This window comes from Temnothorax nylanderi, unplaced genomic scaffold, assembly GCF_030848795.1.
Source record: "Temnothorax nylanderi isolate EJ_2023f unplaced genomic scaffold, tnyl_v1.0 TNYL_tig0213_pilon, whole genome shotgun sequence".
In the NCBI taxonomy this organism is placed as follows: Eukaryota; Metazoa; Arthropoda; class Insecta; order Hymenoptera; family Formicidae; genus Temnothorax; species Temnothorax nylanderi.
This window is the reverse complement of record NW_027249275.1, coordinates 70,878-93,863: the sequence shown is the minus strand read 5'-3', so window position 1 is coordinate 93,863 and position 22,986 is coordinate 70,878. Positions and strand designations below refer to the sequence as shown.

General features: G+C 39.3%; 1 protein-coding gene and 2 long non-coding RNA genes across 3 annotated transcripts in view; 2 read left to right on the top strand and 1 right to left on the bottom strand.

The window, feature by feature from the left end:
• The window catches only part of LOC139779175 (uncharacterized), a 93,969-nt gene extending 92,119 nt beyond the window's left edge, over nucleotides 1-1,850 (top strand). Inside the window, exon 2 of the long non-coding RNA XR_011719817.1 lies at nucleotides 743-1,850. This is a non-coding gene — a long non-coding RNA (uncharacterized lncRNA). The remainder of the gene's footprint in view (nucleotides 1-742) is intronic.
• Nucleotides 1,851-5,779: 3,929 nt separating this feature from the next.
• On the bottom strand, nucleotides 5,780-6,715 carry LOC139779187 (uncharacterized). Its single transcript, XR_011719821.1, has 2 exons — nucleotides 6,167-6,715; nucleotides 5,780-5,904 (listed from the first exon to the last, which is right to left on the bottom strand). It is a non-coding gene; the product is annotated as an uncharacterized lncRNA (long non-coding RNA).
• A 4,392-nt stretch (nucleotides 6,716-11,107) lies between these two features.
• The window catches only part of LOC139779185 (cilia- and flagella-associated protein 44), a 35,072-nt gene continuing 23,193 nt past the window's right edge, over nucleotides 11,108-22,986 (top strand). Inside the window, 5 exon segments of the mRNA XM_071717454.1 lie at nucleotides 11,108-11,117; nucleotides 12,576-12,769; nucleotides 13,246-13,385; nucleotides 13,467-13,761; nucleotides 14,288-14,432. Coding sequence (XP_071573555.1) covers nucleotides 11,108-11,117; nucleotides 12,576-12,769; nucleotides 13,246-13,385; nucleotides 13,467-13,761; nucleotides 14,288-14,432 — 784 coding nt within the window.

Sequence of the window (22,986 nt, the reverse complement as noted above, 5' to 3'; positions counted from 1 at the left end):
TGTGTCACTAAAAGGAATTGGCCTTATTGTAACATCTGGCAACTCCTATATGGGGGGCCATATTCCGTGTAGTGTGATTGGTTGTATGCTTCTAGAAGAATTGACCAATCACAAAGCTCAGAATGCCCCATTTCGTATACGCTAGTCGCAGCACTATTACTTATCTCCGTGAATGTTGAAGAAAGACAGAAGTGAGATTTATCTGAGTTTTGATGTAAATGGAAAGCAACTAATGAAACCAACGCTTGGCCAATGCTACGGCAGTCAATTGTCGGCCAAGGTTCTATCAGCCAGTGCTGGGCCATCACTGGCAAATAACTGGCTGCCTACCTATATAGAATAATCCGGCATTACAACGAAGACCAACACTTGGCCGATGGTTGGCAGCCGTACGTCGCCCAACATTCTGTCAGACAGTACTGGGCCATCACTGGCAAATAACTGGCTGCCTATCTATATAGAATAATCCGGCATTACAACGAAGACCAACACTTGGCCGATGGTTGGCAGCCGTACGTCGCCCAACATTCTGTCAGACAGTACTGGGCCATCACTGGCAAATAACTGACTGCCTACCTATATAGAATAATCTGGCATTACAATGAAGACCAACGCTTGGCCGATGCTACGGCAGTCAATTGCCGGCCAAGGTTCTATCAGCCACCCGTGTAAAAATTTGTTAGGGATGGCCTTACATAACATAAGGCGCCGATCATTAGTTATTAGGGATGCCATAAGAAAGGTTTCCTTATTTTTGTCTAGTAAGACCCTTGTAAAGATTTGATAAGGATATTTTAACTTCATAAATACTTATTTATTAGGGCTAACCGGATGAGGTCCCGATCATTATTTATTAAGGATGCCATAAGAAAGGTTTTTCTTATTTTTGTGTAATGAGGCCCTTGTAAGGATTTGATAAGGATGTTTTAACTTTATAAATATATTTACAAACACAAAATTTCGTAATAAGCCGGCACTGGTTTCTGACATTCACCCGACATTAAGAAATATTATATCATATATCCAATTCAAAATTTTATTACTCTTTTTAAACTGAATTTGTTTCTTAAGATAATTTTTGAAAAATTATATATTTGCGCTGGTTATGACATATGTAGATTGTATATAACACTTACATCAAATTAAGAAGTAGTCTACCATGTAAGGCAGTTGGCTCACGATCCAGAGGTCCCGAGGTCCCGAGTTCGAATTCCACCAAGGTAAGTGTGTTTTTCAAATACGAGAAAATATTTATAATCATAGACTGCATCTTAAGAAACAAATTTAGTTAAAAAATAGTAATACAATTTCAAAATAAATAATTTTTTTTATGTCGGGTGAATATCGGAAATCAGTGTCGGCTCGATACTGGCTCGATACTGGCACGTAGCATTGTATCAGAAATCTGGCACCTGGCAACCAGTATTGGCGCAGTACTAAACCGATCATAAATCCTGTACTGGGGCAGTACCAGTAGACAACTGCTGGGCCAGTACTGTCTGCCAGTATTGGGCCCAAGTTATCATCCGGTACTGGCGCCAGTACCGCACCAGTAGTGTTGCCAGTACTACGCCAGTACCCGAACTGCAACAACCAGTACTGGCGCAGTATTGGGCCGTTTCGTATGTAAACAAATTCACAGTTGAGTTCGAGAATCAAGGTCCTATACTATAAATGTAGAGTTGTAGGCAGGCATCTCGCGACGCCTTTATTTATGGCATGGTTTACTTCAAGAAAGTTAAATTAAAAGTTAATAGTTACCGATAAAATGTAACTAAATTAAGTTAAAAGTTAAAAGTCTAAAATGTAACTAAGTTAAGTTAAAAATATTTAACTTTTTAACTTTTTAACTTAACTTTTATCTTTTTAACTAGACACTACCCAACCTTGCCTGTTCCTATTGCCTGTTGCCTGGCATTGTGCAAGGGGCTTTTGAGCTCTACAGATACCATAGCGCATGCGCATATGGCTTCTGCATTCTGCCCATGGCTCCTGCAATTTTATGTGCTTCCACCTTTAAAGGTGGAAGTAAGGCTCTATAAATGTGAGTATTCTCGTCCGCCATTTTTCTTCCAACCATATGTGAAAACATAACCTTTCAAGGAACCTTTCCGTAAACGTCAATACGCTTTTCGGTCTCGTATTTTCTGCTTCCAAAATGACTGGCTGCGTTACAATTAATTGCAGTAATAGAAGCGAAAAAGGGTTTCGACTTTTTCCAATTCCAACAAATGTGGCGCGACGAAAAAAGTGGAAAACATAAATATTTGCCGTGAACAGTGGATATTAAGGAGGCTCTTACCCGGCTGCTCTAATCAATGTAGCAACCGAAAAATTATCATTAATAATTGGTTATAAAATTATCGGAAAATTAAATAAAAAAATAAATAATGATTTTTACATAGTGTAAGAGTAAGTTATATGTTCTATTAGTGTAAATATTAAAATTTATACAATAAGTCAGTTGACTACGTCAGTGCTAAAGAGCAGAATAATAACATGCGCGTGTTACAACGTCGTCTGCAGCAGTCTGTAGCTAAGTGAGGTGTAGCCGTGTAGCGATTGATGCGATGAAGAGATGGAGCCAAAAGAAAGATATAACGTGAGAATGCTGAGAGGGAAAATAAAAGGAAAATTCTCGAAAATAAAGGTTGTCAATGCGCGAGAGAATAATTATGCCGCTACCATACAGCGCAGAGAAAAGACATGTGCAAGTGAGGTTAGAAAGAATAATTAACATTGTTTACTTTTTGATTTTCAAGGTTTGATTGGCAAATAATTGAAACTTATTGTTTATATAGATGTTTAAAAAACGCTTTTTACTTATTTACGTGTAATACAACATTTGAAACTTTGCGCGATTTTGACACTCGGAAGATCATTCGCCTAACCTGTCGTACGTCATATTAAAACTACAATATCTTTTATAACTCATCGTCAACACCAAGTTTTCTTCTTATCATTAGAAAGATTATTATTTTAACTACAATTCCTTAGTTTTTTGTTTACCTGGCTCGCAAACTTGCCAAGAAAATACATCACTTCCGGTAAAAATTTTAGTGTTTACCATATGCCCTGTGTTAAAAATGCGAATTTCAATACTGATATTTTAAAAATTTTTATCGTCAACCTATGCTAAAGTTTTGGGCATCGGTTCGTTGTGGTTCACTTTACAACATAATTTAATTTCATAAAGATCTGTCGTTTTATGATCGAGGTAAGAGCCTCCTTAAGCAAGTCAGGTTGTGTCTGTGAAGTACGTCCAACGCTGTAAAAGCAAAGCATTATTTGTGCCTCATTAAATTGAAAATTAATTGTTTTCCTTATTACAGGTAGGGGAGACCGGGGCTAAACCGCCAGTTTTTTTTCGGAGCCGATTTTTAACAACAAAATAAATAATTGAAGTTAAATGTGGTATACCACTGTAAAGAGTGAACCTTTAGCTACAAAATTTATTAAGCAAATTTTTATCTACGTCGCTTTGTTTAACCGGTATAGAGCAAAAACGACAACGGTGCAAAAATTGAAATCTCAAAAATGCCGGGGTTGAACCGCCACCCCCCCGGGGTTTATCCGCCACACTGCATTTTGAATACATATACGTACATGTAATCCTGAAAAATGATAGGATACATTTTAATAATTGTTTTTTAAGAGAAAAATATAAAAATTTATTAAAAATTTTTATGCAAAACATTAAAAAATAATTGTTTTACCTATTCCATAAAACAATTTAGGCACGTGAATACAGAGGTTAACCAAATCGTAAACTCCCCAACGGCACGTCACATTGTCAACGCGGGCAACCACGGGGAATACGCGTGACGGCGTTCCGGTGCCATAGGATCAGCGCGGACCCTCGAGCAACCTAACCAAGCCGCGTTTCTCGCGGGGGAGCGATAAATAGCGACAGGGGGGTTAGAAAAGCTCGCGGTGGAGCGCGACCATTTTACCGACTCGACGGCGTCCTCGCGCCGATTCCTCGACGCGCCGACGACGACGACGACGACGGCCATGACCACCACGACGACGACGGCCACGACCACCACGACGACGACGGCCACGACCACCACGACGACAACGGCCACGACCACGACAACGACGACGATGACCACCACCGACACCACCACCACTACAACGGCGGCGACAATGACGCCGAGACGATGCGGCGAACGCTGGACGATGCGGTCGCACGCGCGACTGTCACTGACACAACGACCAACAACGACGATTTACCGCGGCCGGGAGTCGGGACGATCTACAGCGCGCGCGGCATGTCAACTCTCGCGCGGAAATCGCGGGATCTCAGAGCCGTGCCGTGCCTCGCCGTACCTCGCCGTACCTCGCCGACGTGCCGTGAGCGTAAACGATCTCGAAAACAACGGTCCGCCATCTTTTCGGTCGGCCAAAACACCCAAAAACACCCGTTTTGCGACGATACGTGCGTACCATTTCCCTCCTACACAAACTGACGCACGTGCAAGGGAAGACAGAATCACGCTCGAGGGAAACCTAACCTGAAATCGCCGTGAGCTGAAGTCGTGCGCCCGGCGCGCCACAGTGACGAGACTGGCGGACCAACCCCGGGTGCTTACTGGCGGATAAGCCCCAAACATAAGTTTCAGGTTTGATCGCCCACGAAATATTAGACATCAACGATAATGAAAAAACTACACTGGATTCGTGTTCAGCATGCATTACTCTTTATAATCACGTACCGCGAGATTTTGAGAGAAAATATTATTGCAGATATTACAATATTTCCACGCGCAGAAAATTTCACTTTCACCTTCCGAAAACACGTTTGCCCTCGTAAAAATCATAACACGGCAGGTAACCTGCCGAAACTCCGTTGGTCACATGGGTACCATAAGCAGCGTTTACAATGTTAATAGCGAGTTCGCACAATATACAGGTTCCGAGATATTTGATTTGGCGGTTCAACCCCGCTGGCGGTTTAGCCCCGGTCTCCCCTACACTTTGAGGATTCACAGTTCGAAAGTAGACGTGCCGACGGTTGGAGGAAATTGAAGCCAAATGCGGTTCCTACGTTATTTTATGTTCCTAATCCACCTCCCAGGATTGATTCACCTCCAAGGAAGGTTGCATATTGATAGCATATCAATGGTTTTCAGAAGCTACGAAATGAAGTTACTGTCACGTATGAACCCTTTGAAACTGCTTGTTACTCTGTAATAAATATTATAAATAGTCTATAAATATGTATCGTATGAAATAAAGAATTGTTTTTAAAAACCAATTCCTCTGGAGATATTGTGAGCATGAGTTTTTATTAATTAATGTACATTATTATTATTATGCAGTTACAGTGTTATTTTTGGAGTAACAATCTTTTGGAAAATGAAATTTATTTCATACAGTTCAAAATTATTTTATTTGATACAGTTTGTACAAAGTATAATTAAATAAATTATTTGACATTGTACTGTTGCAAATATTCAGCAACTTTCGGATAATAAAAGAACATTTTAAAAATATGATGTAACCGTTTCAGCTGACTCTTCAGGTAGAGATTTTCGGCCAACAAGCTTTCAATTTTTTCATCTGTGTAATACTCTTGAAGTTTAGGGTCCTAAAATGAGTGAAATTTATTTAATTATACTTTGTACAAACTGTATCAAATAAAATAATTTTGAACTGTATGAAATAAATTTCATTTTCCAAAAGATTGTTACTCCAAAAATAACACTGTAACTGCATAATAATAATAATGTACATTGATTAATAAAAACTCATGCTCACAATATCTCCAGAGGAATTGGTTTTTAAAAACAATTCTTTATTTCATACAATACATACTTATAGACTATTTATAATATTTATTACAGAGTAACAAGCAGTTTCAAAGGGTTCATACGTGGCAGTAACTTCATTTCGTAGCTTCTGAAAACCATTGATATGCTATCAAATATGTAGCATATATTCAAGAATTTATAGCGACTTCTTTGGAGGTGAATCAATCCTGGGAGGTGGATTAAGAACATGAAATAACGTAGGAACCGCATTTGGCTCCAATTTCCTCCAACCGTCGGCATGTCTACTTTCGAACTGTGAATCCTCAAAGTGTACCCGTAATAAGGAAAACAATTAATTTTCAATTTAATGAGGCACAAATAATGCTTTGCTTTTACAGCGTTGGACGTACTTCACAGACACAACCTGACTTGCTTGATATCCACTGTTCACGGCAAAGATTTATGTTTTCCACTTTTTTCGTCGCGCCACATTTGTTGGAATTGGAAAAAGTCGAAATCCTTTTTCGCTTCTATTACTGCAATTAATTGCAACGCAGCCAGTTATTTTGGAAGCAGAAAATACGAGACCGAAAAGCGTATTGACGTTTACGAAAAGGTTCCTTGAAAGGTTATGTTTTCACATATGGTTGGATACAAAATGGCGGACGAGAATACTCACATTTATAGAGCCTTAGTTAAAGGTAGTTAAGAAGGCGAACACGCCCGTAAAAGCGGCGTCGCCGTAGTTAGAGGGGGCCAGGAGTTAGAAGCACCGACATCTTCTCCTGGAATAGGTAATAGAAACGTAACGTGTGACACGTAAAACACACGCCTATGCGATTGGCGTCATCCTGAGGTAACGGGGCCAGGAGTTCGCGGCACCGACACCTTCCCCAGGAACAAGGTACCCAAAAATCGTAAACACACGCCAGGGAACACGCCTATAAGGTCGGCGTCATCCCGGAACCAAGGGGCTAGGAGTTCGTGGCACCGACACCTTCTCCTGGAACAGAACACATAGACGGCTTCAGAATACTCCGAGGAGCATGCCCATAAGGTCGGCGTCATCCTCGACGCAAGGGGCCAGGAGTTCGTAGCACCAGCACCTTCTCCTGGAACAGAGTATCTAAACAGCCGTAGAGTACTCCGAGAAACACGACTGTAAGGTCGGCGTCATCCTCGAGGCAGGGGGCCAGGAGTTCGCAGCACCAGCACCTTCTCCTGGAACAAACCCTCCAGAGAGCTTCAGACGGAGCCGAGGAACACGTCCATGAAGTCGGCGTTATCCTCGACGCACGGGGCCAGGAGTTCGGAGCACCAGCACCTTCTCCTGGAACAAACCATTCAGAGAGTTTCAGACGGAGCCGAGGAACACGCCCATGAGGTCGGCGTCATCCTCGACGCACGGGGCCAGGAGTTTGGAGCACCAGCACCTTCTCCTGGAACAAACCATAAGATCATCACCAGAGAGGTCCGAGGAACGCACCCATAAGGTCGGCGTCATCCTCGACACACGGGGTCCGGAGTTGGCGGCACCAACGTCTTCTCTTGGAGCAGTGGCCGGAATACATACCCGAGGCACCTAGGACACACGGCAGAGGGGTCGACGTCGTCGGCGGACGCGGAGATATGAAACCGAGGAACTTCGCCGAGGAAAGACGACGGAATCATAATAAGAAGCATCCCCGAGACGGTGCGCAGAGGTTAACGTCGAGGTCAGAACAACATGGACGGACGCTATCAACCTGGTGAAACGGCGTCAGCAGTTCCGCGAGTGCCGGAAGTAATCTTTTGGAAATTTCCAGCAAGACGGCGAGAACCTTCCGCGGGTGGAAGATACGAGAACCACGACACACGGCGAGCGCGTGATCGCGATGCGAAAACAGCGTGACGGAACAATGGCGTGCGTCATGGTGGGGATGAAAGTGAAAGCGGGGAGCGTGATTGATGAGGTATTGAAGGTGCAGTGGACTGTATACGCTGGATTTCACCTTTATTACGTGAGACCGTCCCGAGCCGTACAATGCGCTTCAACGTCTTCTCGCCATCTTGTCTTCTTCCTCTTTTGCGCGCGCGCAGTTACATGACGGTCACCGAGTTAACGGTCGCTGAGGCGCTACAGCCGATTACGATTAAACACCGTTCACAACGAAATCAAAATACAAGAATTATAAAACTCAACAGTGATCGAGCTACGTTTCTCGAGGCAGTCTTTCGGATACAGTAGGAGCGTGCGGACGTTTCTCCTCACTGTATATAACAACCGGAAACTCCCGCGTAATTGCGCGTTAAATACTCGTTTAACAATAGCGAGGGGTACAGAGTTACCAGTAATGCTGGGTCTACAATGCGAGTCGCAAAGTCGTGAGTCGCAAGAATTGACCAATCACAGTCGATTATTCTCCTCAAATTCGACTGTGATTGGTCAATTCTTGCGACTCACGACTTTGCGACTCGCATTGTAGACCCAGCATAACAGTAAAGTGTTTGCCGTAAAACGTAGGGCAGTCGTTCGGATATAACGGTAACGACCGGAAGTGCATATCGAGTATACTACAATCGTGGACATTGGGTCTCACGACTACGAAATATTGTACGGACATTGTTATTCGTTGCATTAAACAACCGGAAACTCCCGCGTCATCGTGCGCACAATACTTGTTCGAAATAGCGAGTGACACGCCGCTGTCACGTGATCGAGGAGTGTTATGGCTTCTGCACACAGGACGCGGAAACGCTTGCCGCGCGGCAAGAAGCGACGCGGTAACCAATCAACGTGTTGCTTTTCCGTAAGAACCAAAAGTTTATTGGCTACCGCGTCGCTTCTTGCCGCGCGGCAAGCGTTTCCGCGTCCTGTGTGCAGAAGCCATTAGCCGTAAGGCGCAGTGCACACAAGTGCATAATACTACAATTGTGAAACACCTTGTAGCATCGAAACGACGATCTGGAATAAAAGAATCGTTAATTTTGAAACAAAGTCTCAAAGATAATTTTACATACTTACCTTCTACTTACCTTGTCCATCGGCGATGATCCATCGTGGTCCAGCGACAATTCGGTATGCGAATAGGCGAGGATCCGGGGAAGTCCAGCAGCAGCGATGATCCATCCGAGGCAGAAACCTGAAAGAAAAGAAGAAAATTAGAGTATTGTCAATTATCGAGACGACACATAAAACTTACCTTCTCGGTAGTTAGAGGTCAAACCGAGTGGCGACCGTATGATAGGAGATCAAATAGCGTGAATCGTACTCCCAAGTAGCATCGTTCGGTTACAACAGCACTGGATATCCTATGGATGTCCGTTTTATGTCCATTTCTTGTCGGGACCCTGCTAAAATGACCGATTGAATCCGATTAAAAATTTTGAATCCGCATGAATCTGGATTCTTGATCCGGAAATCACGGATTTATAACGATTACACCGACTGAAAACGATTGAAACGGATTGGTATTCAAGGATGTAATTTTAATCGGATTCTATCGATTTAAATCGTTATGATTTTATAACGATTACACTGATTGAAACGGATTAGTATTCAACGATGTAATTTGTAATTTCAATCGGTTCCTATCGGTTTGAATCGTTATGATAACGATTATACCGATTGGAAACGATTGAAACGGATTCGTACTCAAGGATGTAATTTCACTCGTTTTCTATCGATTTGAATCGGTCTTAGTCAATCGTTTAAATCGTTATGATTTCGTGAACCCCGAAATTACGAAATTATAATAATTTAAACGGATTGACTGACCGATTCAAACTGATAGAATCCGTGAATTCCGGATATATAAACAGGATTATTTACTACTTTATTATAATTCCATTCTTTGTACTACAAATTTATTACAATGTGCAGTATTTATTTAAATGAAAACATTTTACAGTTTTGCAAATATAGAACTCATGACTTTACCAAAAGGAAATCCTGTAGTAAGAACTCTATTACGTAAAAATTATGTGTTATATACAATTTTAATGATTAAGGGCTTACATTCGAGTAGACCACAAGAAAAAAAGGTGAAATTCGGGAATTTTTATCTTGGAAACTATTAATTCGATTCGATCCGGGTTTTTTTATTTAAAAGTATCTACATTGAGGCACGTTCACAAATTTTTTTAAGGGAATTTATTCCCTCGGAGCGCTGTTCTTGTGGCCGGCGTTAATGTGTTCCTCGCGGACGGTTCCCAGAATATCTCGAAAACGGCTGGACCAATTTGCTTCAAATTTATACACAATGTTTTGCGATAGTTTTTCTCGTTTCCATCGGGAGAATTTTTTTTTACTCAACTAGTTTTTTTTTATCAGACTATAAAGGTCGAAAATTTGGGTCGAAAAAAATTTCGACCTTTATAGTCTGATAAAAAAAAACTAGTTGAGTAAAAAAAAATCTCCCGATGGAAACGAGAAAAACTATCGCAAAACATTGTGTATAAATTTGAAGCAAATCGGTCCAGCCGTTCTCGAGATATTCTGGGAACCGTCCGCGAGGAACACATTAACGCCGGCCACGAGAACAGCGCTCTGAGGGAATAAATTCCCTTAAAAAAATTTGTGAACGTGCCTCAATGTAGATACTTTTAAATAAAAAAAACCCGGATCGAATCGAATTAATAGTTTCCAAGATAAAAAATTCCCGAATTTCACCTTTTTTTCTTGCGGTCTACTCGGATGTAAGCCCTTAAAGCGGATTTAATCCGATTCACATTATAGCTACTTTCATTACCCGATTTAAATGGATTAAGCGCAGATATGATTGAAACCGATTCAGTCAGATTCAGATGAATCCGGAAATATCGCATTAAATCCGATTCCGGTGTTGTATTAAAATTTCACGATTGATGCGGATTCAATACGATTCATGTGGTCATTTTATTTACCCGATTAAAATGGATTGGCATTAATACGATTGAAACCGATTCAGTCGGATTCAGATGAATCCGGAAATATCGCATTAAATCCGATTCCGGTGTTGTATTAAAATTTTACGATTGATGCGGATTCAATACGATTCATGTGGTCACTTTATTCACCCGATTAAAATGGATTGGCATTAATACGATTGAAACCGATAACGGCGGATTCAGATCAATCCGGAAATGCCGAATTAAAAACGATTCCGATTGATTTGTTATTATAACCGATTCACTTCCAATCGGGCATCCGATTAACCGGATTGAAAACGCATTTATTCCGATTCAATTTCACCAAATTTAATACGGAACCAATCGGATTTAATCGGTCATTTTCAGCAGGGGATGTCCATGGACCTTATGTAGATATCCATAGGATAGTTTTCTTATGCTTACGTATTATGCGTTATGCAAAAGTCTGTGTTCTCCGCTTCATGGCCTCAGGTGAAAAAAAACGTACCCTTAAACATTACTTGCTTCAAACGATATTTCTGGGGATATTGAAAAATTTCAAAAGATTAATAAAGACGTCTATTACGGATTGTAGGGAGGTCCAGGTTCGAACTTTGGATTTAAGTATGTGGATTTACTATTTCAATAAAAAGCTATGTTATTTTTAAGACCGACAAATAATCAGCGCGTAGTTTACTGACAAGTTGGAAAAAGTATACAAAATTCACACAGAAATATCATTATTATGCTACCAAGATCCAGCCCGACTAAATAAAGACATTTTCTTTAATTAATTATTACATCAAAATTATATACCTACGCTACATTTGACGTATCGAGTAAACAGAATGCTACGTATCTATGGAAACCTTTATTATCCCCCTTGAAGCTATGTGTGTACTCACTACTCACCACTCATTAGCAAACGGGCGTTCGGTTTCTACCGGGTTATATTTTTGCTGGACGTAAATATAAACGAACGAACGCATTTATACTGATAAAACGAAATGCTGGAAGACGAGTCGCAGGAACATGAACGCGCGTATCGCGACGAAGAAAAGTGGGAAGCGGGAAGAGACGATGACGGAGTACAGGAGAGGACCTATGACTCAAATAAATATGTATCCAGACCGAGACGCGTGCCAAATGGAACTGTGCCCATGAACATTTTACAGTTTCAGTATCCTTTTTATATTGTACAAACTATAAAAGAAATTGCTGGCTTTCTCCTTTTCTTTTCGTGCCGCGCAAATGTTCACTGGTACCGTGATGGGGCGAATCGTATATGAATATTCTGTAAAATATCGCTGAGAGTGGCCCTGGTGAAAATAAAAATCAGAGTGTAAAGGGAGAACATAAGGGAATGACAGAAGCATAAACGAAAGCCTCTATTAATTTTTGCTGTTCCAATTATCGCTTCCTAGAAGTCGCTACTGTTATTTTTTCTTAATTTACATTTGACTTATGCTCTGATCTTTATTTTCGTTAGGAAATTCGTATAAGATTCTAAAAATGCGTGCATTATTCATATTTCCGTCTAATTTGTATGGATATATGCATATAACGATACATTTTTTAAATTAATTGAATTATGATTTATTCCGCGTTCCTTCGCCTTAATTGATACGCTTTTTTCAAGATATTATTAAAAATTCTAAAATATTATTTTACGATGGAGATTGCTCGATATATAATAATTTCCTTCTTTCTCGAGCTTTCTTCGTTAATTTCTATCTTCCGTTAATCGCGTTGCGGGAATCTTCGTTAGTTGTTGCTTCTTTCTTTCTTCCCTTGATTTTTAAGGCATTGTTAATTGTTTTCGAGTAAACCGAATTTACAGAATGGAATTTAACGGGACGATCTAGAAGTTTTCTAAAGCTTTCAAAGAATTTAATATAAGCGTGAGCTGTGTAAAGTGCTCGTAATTGAAAATACACATATGTTCCTTAGATAATATTAGTCATTCGTTTTCGTACGATTGTCAGAGGTATTTTAATCTTTGCGTGGTAGAACCGAATGTCGTCGTCTTCGCTTCTGGTAATATTCTACATTTCTTGAATACCGCAACAAATGAGCTGTGGTTTAGAAGAGGATGCACGGGCGGTGGAATTGGACACGTGACGGTATTCTTTATTTATAATGTAGTATATTATAATGTAGTACTTAGGGCGGCAGTGTGGTCTAGTGGTAGAGCGCCAGACTCGTAATCTGAGGAACCAGGTTCGAGTCCACTAGAGCCATGAAGCATGGAATGTTTTTCCGATAGCTGCGCCCCTCCGTGCAAGATAGGCTCTTGTGCGGAGAAAACTGGGCTCCGTCTTTCGGAAAGAGACGTTAAGCCGTTGGTCCAAAGGGTTAAAGTGAGAGGAGAAGGATAGTATTGGTAGTAGATTGCGAACCCTGCGGGGATATGCAATAAATTACGAATTTAATTATAATGTAGTACTTGCTTGGAGAAAGTTGTATGCAAATAAAAGAATTCTGGCAAAGCAAGGATGCAATAAGAGAGAATAAAATCTAATTCGTTTTCGTTACATTTTAATAAATTAAACAAAAATAATTTTGATATAAAAACGTGCAATATATAATTTGTCACAGTATTATTCTTCTGTCTCTCTAGAAAAATCCAACGTTTGACCATATTGCTGTTGGTGAAAATGGTATTAAACCTCCAATAATAATTTATAAATGGCCTTCAATGGATATTGTGACAATTTTACACAATGGCACAATAAAGTCCTACTGCCATTTATCATACAGGTATTCCATAAAGGATTAAGGCATAAGATCGCATTATTGCTGTATTACATGATTTAAATAAATGTTTACATACTTTCGCAGCGTGGATGGTTTGTTGCTGGTGTCGCAAGGAGGAGATCCAGATTACACCCTTACCCTTTGGAATTGGCAAAAGTCTGAAGTAGCATTAAAATGTAAATCTTACAATCGGGATGTTTACAATGTAACGATATCTTCATCGTTACCTGGATATTTAGTGACAAGCGGCTCGGGACATATAAAATTTTGGAAAATCTCTGAGACGTTCACCGGGCTTAAATTAAAAGGCGAAATTGGTAGATTTGGTCAGACAGAGCTCTCTGACATTGTTGGCGTGTATATCATGCCAGACGGAAAGGTAAGTATTGCTCAAATCTTTGACTATATAACCACGTGAAATAAAATCAAATTTGTATTATAATTTAACATATTTTTATTATTTATATATTCATTATCTTGTAATGAAATAAAAATAATATAAAATGTTTAAAAATTTTACAAAAAATGTTTTTTACGATAGAAAAAGTATTACAGATTTATTAATTTTTTCTGACAGAAGATTTTTCCACTCATCTTTCAAAATAGTCCACGGTTCAATTTTGAAATAAAGACTTTATGAATAATTATATAGTGTCCATTTTCTCGAAATTAAACAATATTATGTTAATTACAACTGCGTCAAATATAATGTTTATTCATATAACTTTCAAGTTAAGAAAAAATATTGAGTAAGATAGGAATCGGACTTTTAAATAGTAGTTTATGAAATATTTTCAAATTTTATATGTGGCCTCAAATTTTTAGCCGGCAAATGTATACTCGATTTTTTAGTTTAGATTCACTTTTATTTGACTCCGACTTATTTACAATCATATTGTTTTTAGGTTGTATCAGGCTGCGAATGGGGAAACATTTTACTGTGGGAAGAAAGTTTAATTACTCTTGAAATATGTAGAAAAAATCGGCAGCCGTGTCACGCTAAAGCGATCACACAATTTGAGTACATGAATGGGGAGCTTATATCAGTTGGTAAAAATCCTCTTTATGTTATAACTGTATCCCCGATAGAAAAATTGCGCAAATATTATATAATAATTGAACCATTTAATTAAGAGAAATTTTACAATTATTCTGCTAAGATGATTTCTCATAATGCAGCGTTCTTGCTAGCATAAAATTTCTGAATAATAGATGCACAAAAATTGAGAAATTTAACTTTAGGTTTAAATTTTGCACAATTATTTCAACATTTAGAAGCAAAATCATTCCAGCACACTTCAGCAAACACCGATGTGTAACAGTTACATATATACCATCCTTCATTATATTTTACGTACGAGAAAGGATGCCATCTATCGGTGACCCAGCAAACACAGAATATGCTACATAATACAGGAATAACACTATAATAAAACTCAAATATATTTTTCAATTATTTCGCAATTATTTCACAATTTCTTTCCAAATTTAATTTTGCAAATATTCCACTAAGATAGTTCTTTATATTGCTGCTGTCTTGCTGAAATATTATTTAGATATAAATTGTGCAAATATCAATATTTGCAAAAAGATCTAAATTTCTATTATACTGCAAATATTGAGGCATAATTGCAGCATTTTCTCAATTTCATCTAGATTTCGTCATATAATGTTATAAACCTTTTCTTAGCGGGGATGCGATGAGAAATAATAAAGAGGATAACAAAAGAAATATTTATTAAAAATAGTACTATTGAATAGATGCAATATCAAAAACTTTTTATAAAAATATAAATTATTACGTGATGATGTTAAAACATTAAAACCGAATAAGTAACATTTACTTCGCCAGTCAAATAATTAACCTAATTAAGACTTTAATCGACTATACTCCCACACAGCACATGATATCATTCGTATATACTGAATTAATACTCAATATACTATAGATGTGCAAGATATACTGATAATATCTCTATAATATATTTTGCAGTATATTATTTTACTGATATTTTAAGAATATTCGAAATTTATCAGTAATATTCGGTCTATTTATCGAATATTTTCAGGATATGCTAAATTTATCAGAATAGTATATTATTTTACTAATATTTTAACAATATTCGAAATTTATCATGCGGGCGGCAGCGCGAGCTCGCGCGGCAGGAGAGTTCGGCTCGCGCCCGCTACGCGGCGCATCGCCAGTATTCTTTCGCGTAATTAAGATTCAACATCGACTCCTATATCTAGGGCAGCTCGGCAGGGTTTCTCCAGCGTTCTCAAGTTCGCCAGTCAGGACGTGCTCACCAGCAGGGCCTCTGACATAACCCTTTTTGTTTACGAAGTGTGCTCCTCATCCGGAGCCTTCGTTTATACCTGCTTTGCAGGGCATTAAGGTGCGATTTCACGATGACGCTCGACGCTGGATTCGAGCGTCAAAAAGCTAAACTGTGTTTAGCTTTGACACTCGACGCTTATTTCAGCCAATCCAGTGGTTAGGTTATATTTCGCGTCCCTCTGAATCTATCACGTGACCAGATTTGACGCTCGAATCCAGCGTCGAGCGTCATCGTGAAATCGCACCTTTAAACTTTCTTCGGTAAGAGTCGACAGAGAGCAAAATTCAAAAATTTGTTTGGATTAACGCAACAAAATTATTTGTTTGGTTTGTTAACAAGAAAAATATTTTCTAGTAGATACTGGTAATGTGATCAAAATATTTTTTTAATATACTCACAATATACCAAGAAATATTCTCAGTATATACTGAGTAAGCTTTTAGGGCAGACATTAGAACATCCTCAGTACGTTCTCAAAATATCATAGACGTATTTCGAATATCAACAGGATATACACAATCTACGTTTGTGATATACTGAGAACATTCTCAGGATCTACCTGTGCTGTGTGGGCTGGCAATGATTATAATCGTAACAACGATTATAATCGTCGTGACGAATCGTCACCCCGTTTCGACCAAGGATTCTGGTCATTCTAAAATTGATGTAATTTTTTATGCTTAAGGCCATTGCACGTAACAAAGATTTAGTCATAGACCGCTGTTACACGTCGGGTTTAATAACATCGGTAGTTCTTAGGCTGGCAAATCACAGCTATTCCCTTCTTCTGAAGAATGAGTGTGATTGGCTAGTCTAAGAACTACCGATGTTATTAAACCCGATTAACGGCGCCGTGTAACAGCGGTCATAATCGTAAGGCCGTAAGAAAATAGACCAATCACAGTCGATTATTCTCCTTGAGCTCGAAGAATAATCGAGTGTGATTGGTCTATTTTCTTACGGCCTTACGATTATGACTAAAACTTTGTTACGTGCGATGGCCTTTATGGACTGGCGAAGTAAATGTTACTTATTCGGTTTGAATATACACCTTTGACTGAAAATCGCTGTTCCATCTTATTATTGTTTGTCATCTTAATACATGTTATTGCGATAAATATCACCACATGCCTCAGTGGTCGAATTGGTATGACACCCGTCACGGGAGATTCCAGGTTCGAACCCTGGCTGAGATAATATTTTTCGCAATAAATTTAATTATTTAATTAAGATGCTTATATTATAAGCATCTTAAATTTTACATCAATTTTAGAATGACCAGAATCCAGCTTGGTCGAAACAGGGTGACGATTCGTCACGGCGATTATAATCGTTGTTACGATTATAATCATTGCCAGTATAGTCGATTAAAGTCTTAATTAGGTTAAAACATTAAGTTATTAAAAATATAGCAAAAGTTTTCAAATTACCCGCGAAAAACGATTTAATAAGAACATAACTAAAATCACATTAAATCGCATTATATCTGTATAAAACTCAAATTAAACCCAGATTTTGAATTAAGATTATACTTATTTAAAAACGGTTTTAATTTGCATTTAATGAAATCACTTATGTAGATTAAATATGGTCCACAACAAAATATGGTTTTAGTTTGCATTTAACAAGATTACTTATGCGGATTATATATGATCCAGAACCATACATGATGCAGAATATTCATATATGAGACTTTAATAAAAAGTTAATGTGTTCTATATGCGACTTTTACTCAATTCAATTACGGCTTTAATCCAAATTTGGTTCTAATTTGATTCTTATTAAAACGTATTTTAGTTTAAATAATATTTGAAGTAAAATTTGTTCCCATATTTGTCGGACTTAACATGTAAATATTTGATTCAAATAAAAAAGTTAGACCAATGTTGAGTAGGTATTAATTTGATTTTGGGAAGATTATGATAAGTTAATTGGAAAATAATTAAAGTATAGATTCATATTTAATTGGCTTTCATAACAATAACATAGTAGTAAATGTCTTCATTATTTTTTTGTTAACGACTTTTACAAAAAGATAATTACACGGCATAGAAAATAATTTGTGTCTAACAAGCTGATCTATCCATAAGTTTATATAACTGTTATAAATATTCTTGTGGTATATTATTTTACTTAACAATCAAATTAATATGAGATATTATTTCTAGTTTCAGTTTACACAATTGCGTTTTAAGTCCGACAAAGTCCTTATCGGCACGCAGTTTAAAAAATGTCTGTTAAAAGTTAGCACTCCCCCCACAAAAAACCGAAATAACACATATGCAGAAATTAAGTGCTCTTTATGTGCTAATTATGTGCTCTATTCACGATTTTTGTGCTCGAGCGGTTTAGTGGGAAATCGCAATTGAAAGGGAGTGCTGGCTTAATGGGTGCTAAGTTAGTACCCCCACTCATTAAAATTACATATAAAATAAAAAACTTAGTATGCTAGAATTATGTGCTTTTTATGTAATTTCAAAAACCTTAAACAAAATCAGCCTATCTGTAGGGGAGAAGGAGGCACTTTAGGACAGAGGCAGTTTAGGACATCTCGAATAAAGAATAAATTTGTCACTTTTTTTTCATGTTAAACGCATTTTTCGGTTGGCAACCGGTCAATAGATAAACTTCACATGAGAGCTTCTGCGCTGTTAGCTGTCAAACTAATCTACAAGAGGTTAGTGATTTTCGCTGGCTGTTGTAATTATTTTGGCTCGCAATGTAAGTATTTTTATATTAAACTATTGCTCAAAAGGAAATTCACTTGTATGTTCTGGTTATGATTATATGTTTTGCGTTGTAATGAACAAAATACAACAACATAATAAAAGAGTTGGTATAAAATATTACGTTTTCTTTTTTCAAGTTAGAGTTGGGGCAGTATTGGACAAAGAGAAGTTTGAGAGAAAGAGAGAGAAATTTGTGACTAATTTTAATTAAGGTTTATTGTACATATTTTGAAAGTACACAAATTGAGAAACATTTTAAGACAAAAACTAATTCGCTATATGTATTTTAACTAGCACTTTACTCTTATATTAATAGTAAATAGAGATCTTTTTTTGGCGTATATATATATATATATATATATATATATATCTTTTAAACTGTTACAGATATTAGGCTAATTTTGTTTAAGGCTTTTGAAAGCATATAAAAAGCACATAATTCTAGCATACTGAGTTTTTTTAGCTTATATGTAATTTTAATTAGTGGGGGTGATAACTTACGTTAAGCCAGCACCCCTACTTTCAATTTCGATTTTTCACTAAACCGAGCACAAAAATCATGAATTGAGCACATAATTAGCATATAAAGAGCACTTATTTTCTGCATATGTGTTATTTCGGTTTTTTGTGGGGGAGGGGTGCTAACTTAACAGACATATTTAAAAAACTAAAAAATGTATTTAATAATAATTGATATTGTGAAATATTATTAAGCACCAAGATCCGCTTTGACCGAAAACGGCACTTTTCTCATTGTGTTATTTTAAGTTTTCTTTTTTTTCTAATTTTGCATAAAATACTTAATTTTTTTTAATTGACATTAATTTTTATTAAATATATTTTCGTAAACAGTGAAATTGTAATAATTCATAAAAAAAACTGTTATATAATATATATTATACTATAGTTCTTATAAATAAATATCAATCAATCAATCATCTTTATTTCTCTCCCCTTCCGGGGTTGGAAAGGCGTTTTTTTCAGGAAAAACGTTCCCAAAAACCTTTACAATTATACATTCAGTCATTAATCATAAACATTTCAAATGGCGTTTTGCAGGGACGTACCCAACCCTTTACATATATGTAACCCAACCTGGCCATATGCGACCTAACATCATATTTCCTTTCCCCTCCCCTTTCATCCGGCACCCCTCTGTCACTCTCCCTCCGTTTTCTTCAGATCCACATCTCTCTGCCTCCCTCCTTCCTGGCGGGCCTCTTCGCTTTTGTCCGGCTCTCCCCCACCCCGCGTTCGGCGCCCTCCTTCCTTCTTTCACTGTCCTTTCACTGCACTTTTTTTCCTATCATCTTCCTCCTCGCCCAACTCCATCAACCGACTATCCTCCATCCTTTTCGTAATCTCGTCCTCCTCAGTCTTCTTCCAACTCCCGCTTTCCTCCTCTCTCCTTTCTTTCTCCTCTCTTTCTCTTACCCTTGTCTCCAGCGATTTATCCTCGTCCATTTTCACCCTTAATCTACTCCCTTCCTTTCTCCTTGCCTCCAAAATCTTCCACTTATCCTCCTCACTCCCCATCTTTACTAATATCGTCATCCAGTCCCCTCTCTGTCCTATCACACTTACCTCTTTTACCTCCACTTTCACCTTTAATCCATCCGCAAACAATTCCTTCACCTTCTCCCAATTTGATTCCTCTCCTTCCCATCTCTCCTTCTCAATCCTTATTATCACATTCTTCCTTCTCTTCTCGTTGTCGCTCCTTTCAGACTCCTCCGCCCACCATTTCCTCTTACCAGTCTTACCCTTACTCTCTTCACTATCATTCCTCTTCCTTTTGCCCCCGCTCTGTTCCATCCTATCCACCTTTCTTTTCAATCTCTCTACCTCCTCCTTCATCTCCTCCTCTCTTCTTTTACATTCCTCCTTAACTTCCTTTATCATCTTCCATACTTTCTCTTCCACTATCTTTTCCACCACCTCCTTCTCTATTATTATCTTCCCTCTGCATTCCATCTTTCTTTGATTATCTGTAACACACACATTTAATTACTCTCCTCTCCTTTACTCTGCTTTCTCTCCTTCCCCCCTCTCTCCCTCTGACCTATCAAGCTTATCTCTTTCACCTCTACCTTTACCTTTGATCCTTCCGCAAACAATTCTTTCAATAATCACCGCTTACTTTCTACTACCGCTCGCTTCGTCTCACAGCTCGCCCGCTCTACTGCCACCACGTGCGTTTCTTGCATGTTCACCTCGCTCTATCGATCCCATCCTTCGATCTCTCGATCTCGCCGCTTATCCGTCGACACACGTTGCGAAGACGCGTGTTGCGCATCCGCCTTAGTCTTTTCTGTTGCTCTCGCCTCTCGCCATCTCCTCCATCGCCCAAGCTTACCGTCAACCTAACCTCTCTCTCAGGCCTCCTCATCTCCAACAGATTTCTGCCGTCCCGCTTAATTTTCACCTCGCTTCCATTTATTCCACCTCCTTTCGGCTTCCTTCACGCCTACCTTTCTTCCTCCACCTTCCCTCTCTTCTATAACACCTTTTTCCGACGCTCTTTTCCTCCCTTTCTACGCTCCACCTGTTCCCCCGCCGAGGGCTACGGGGGAATCCTTATAAATAAATATATTAATCGTATTATTTTGCTTGAACTCCGCCAGTGGTATTAAGCGCTACTGCCGATCCCAAGCCCGGACAAAGGAGGAGGGTTCGGGGGCAAGGTTGGCAGCCTACCCCGGTTAAAAATTTAGCACGCCCACATAGAACCAACAAGTTGCCTCGGAACAGGACGGATACAACTTCGACGACACAAGCGAATCACAGGACATCGAATAAGAACAGAAGAACCATGAAGAAACAAACCTGGAGAAGGAACGTCCTGAGATGCGGATACTGGAACGGCAGAGAACAGAAAGTCTTGCTGGAGATGGAGGAGAGGAAGATCGATATACATGCACTGTCGGAGACCAAGAGACGCGGGAGAGGAGACATCATCTACCCGGGCTACATCCTTAAATACAGTGGGACAAATAAGGACAGACGTGCGACAGCAGGCGTAGGAATACTGATCAAAGACAAATTCAAACACAATATCGAGGACACCAGCTACACAAGTGAAAGAATCATCCGGGTGACCCTCGATCTGGGAAGAGAAAAAATACACTTTATCAGCGCCTATGCACCCGACACCAACAAAAGCAAGGAAGAGATAGAGATCTTCTACAACACTTTGCAGGAAGAGATAGATAAAGTGCCGGACGGAGAGAAAATATTGATAATAGGAGACCTGAACGCCAGAATCGGAAACACGGCCGTTTATGGTGTGACGCAAAGATTCAATGAGCCGCACATCAACGATAACGGAGAAAAACTACTGACCTTCTGTGCCCATAGTGAGTTAAGGATAAACAATACCTTTTTTGATCATAAACCGCAGCACAAGATAACGTGGTCTAACACAAGGGGTCAAACATCTACGATCGACTTTATCGTATCGAATCGAGCAGTCCACCCCAGCCAAGTCATTGACGTGCGATCCCTACCCTCGGCGAATGTCGGATCGGACCACCGCCTACTCCTCGGGAAAATCAGGATCACAGCCCAGATGAAGAGGAAACCACGGCCGGTAATCGCCGAGAAATTAAATATCGAACTGATGCAGGACCAGACGGTGAAAGCATTATACGAAAACAGACTAAGGCTGAAACTGGAACAAAAGGGCGTCGCCGAGGGGGACGACGTAGAAACCAGCTGGTCTAAGATCAAACAACACATGATTGAGGCGGCGAAGAAAGCCCTAGGAAGCAGGAAAATCAATAAAAACGCAGCCCCCCAGAAGAAGTTGTGGTTCACGCAAGAGGTAAAGAAACTTGCCAAAGAGAAAAGAGAGGCCTACCTAAGGTACCTGAACAACAGAAATCCTGAAGAATATCAGAGATATAAGGACACGAGGAACCGCGTGAAAATGGAAATGCAGAGAATAAAAAGCGATTACTGGGAAGCCTTCACCGCGGATATGGAGCACGACCTTTGCGGGGCGTAGAGGAAAGTGTGGGGCATACTGCGACGAAGGAAGGAGGAGGTGAACGAATACGTACAAACGCAAACGATTTCCAAGGAAGAGTGGACGAGCTACTTCCGAGAACTCTACTAGAAGGAAAAAGTAGAAAACACGCAAGTAGAAGAGAACATCGCAGCGAACACCCACATCGACCCGACCGATAGTAGGAAAATACGCCAGAGCTCTAAAGAACAGGAAAGCCCCAGGTCTTGACAACATCCACAACGAAATGATCAAGTACGGAGGAGAAGAACTCTACAACCAACTCTCAAAGCTGTACCAGAAGATCATCACCTCAGGGACAGTGCCAGCGGAATGGAGGAGAAGCATTACACTGCCGATATTTAAAAAAGGCGACAAGAAATCACCCGGGAACTACCGCGGAGTGACCCTACTAAGCACAGTGATGAAACTCTTTACCCACATTCTGTCGAGGATCATCACGGAGGAAATACCTATAAGTGAGGAACAACAAGGTTTCAGGATAAACAGATCAACTACAGATGCCATCT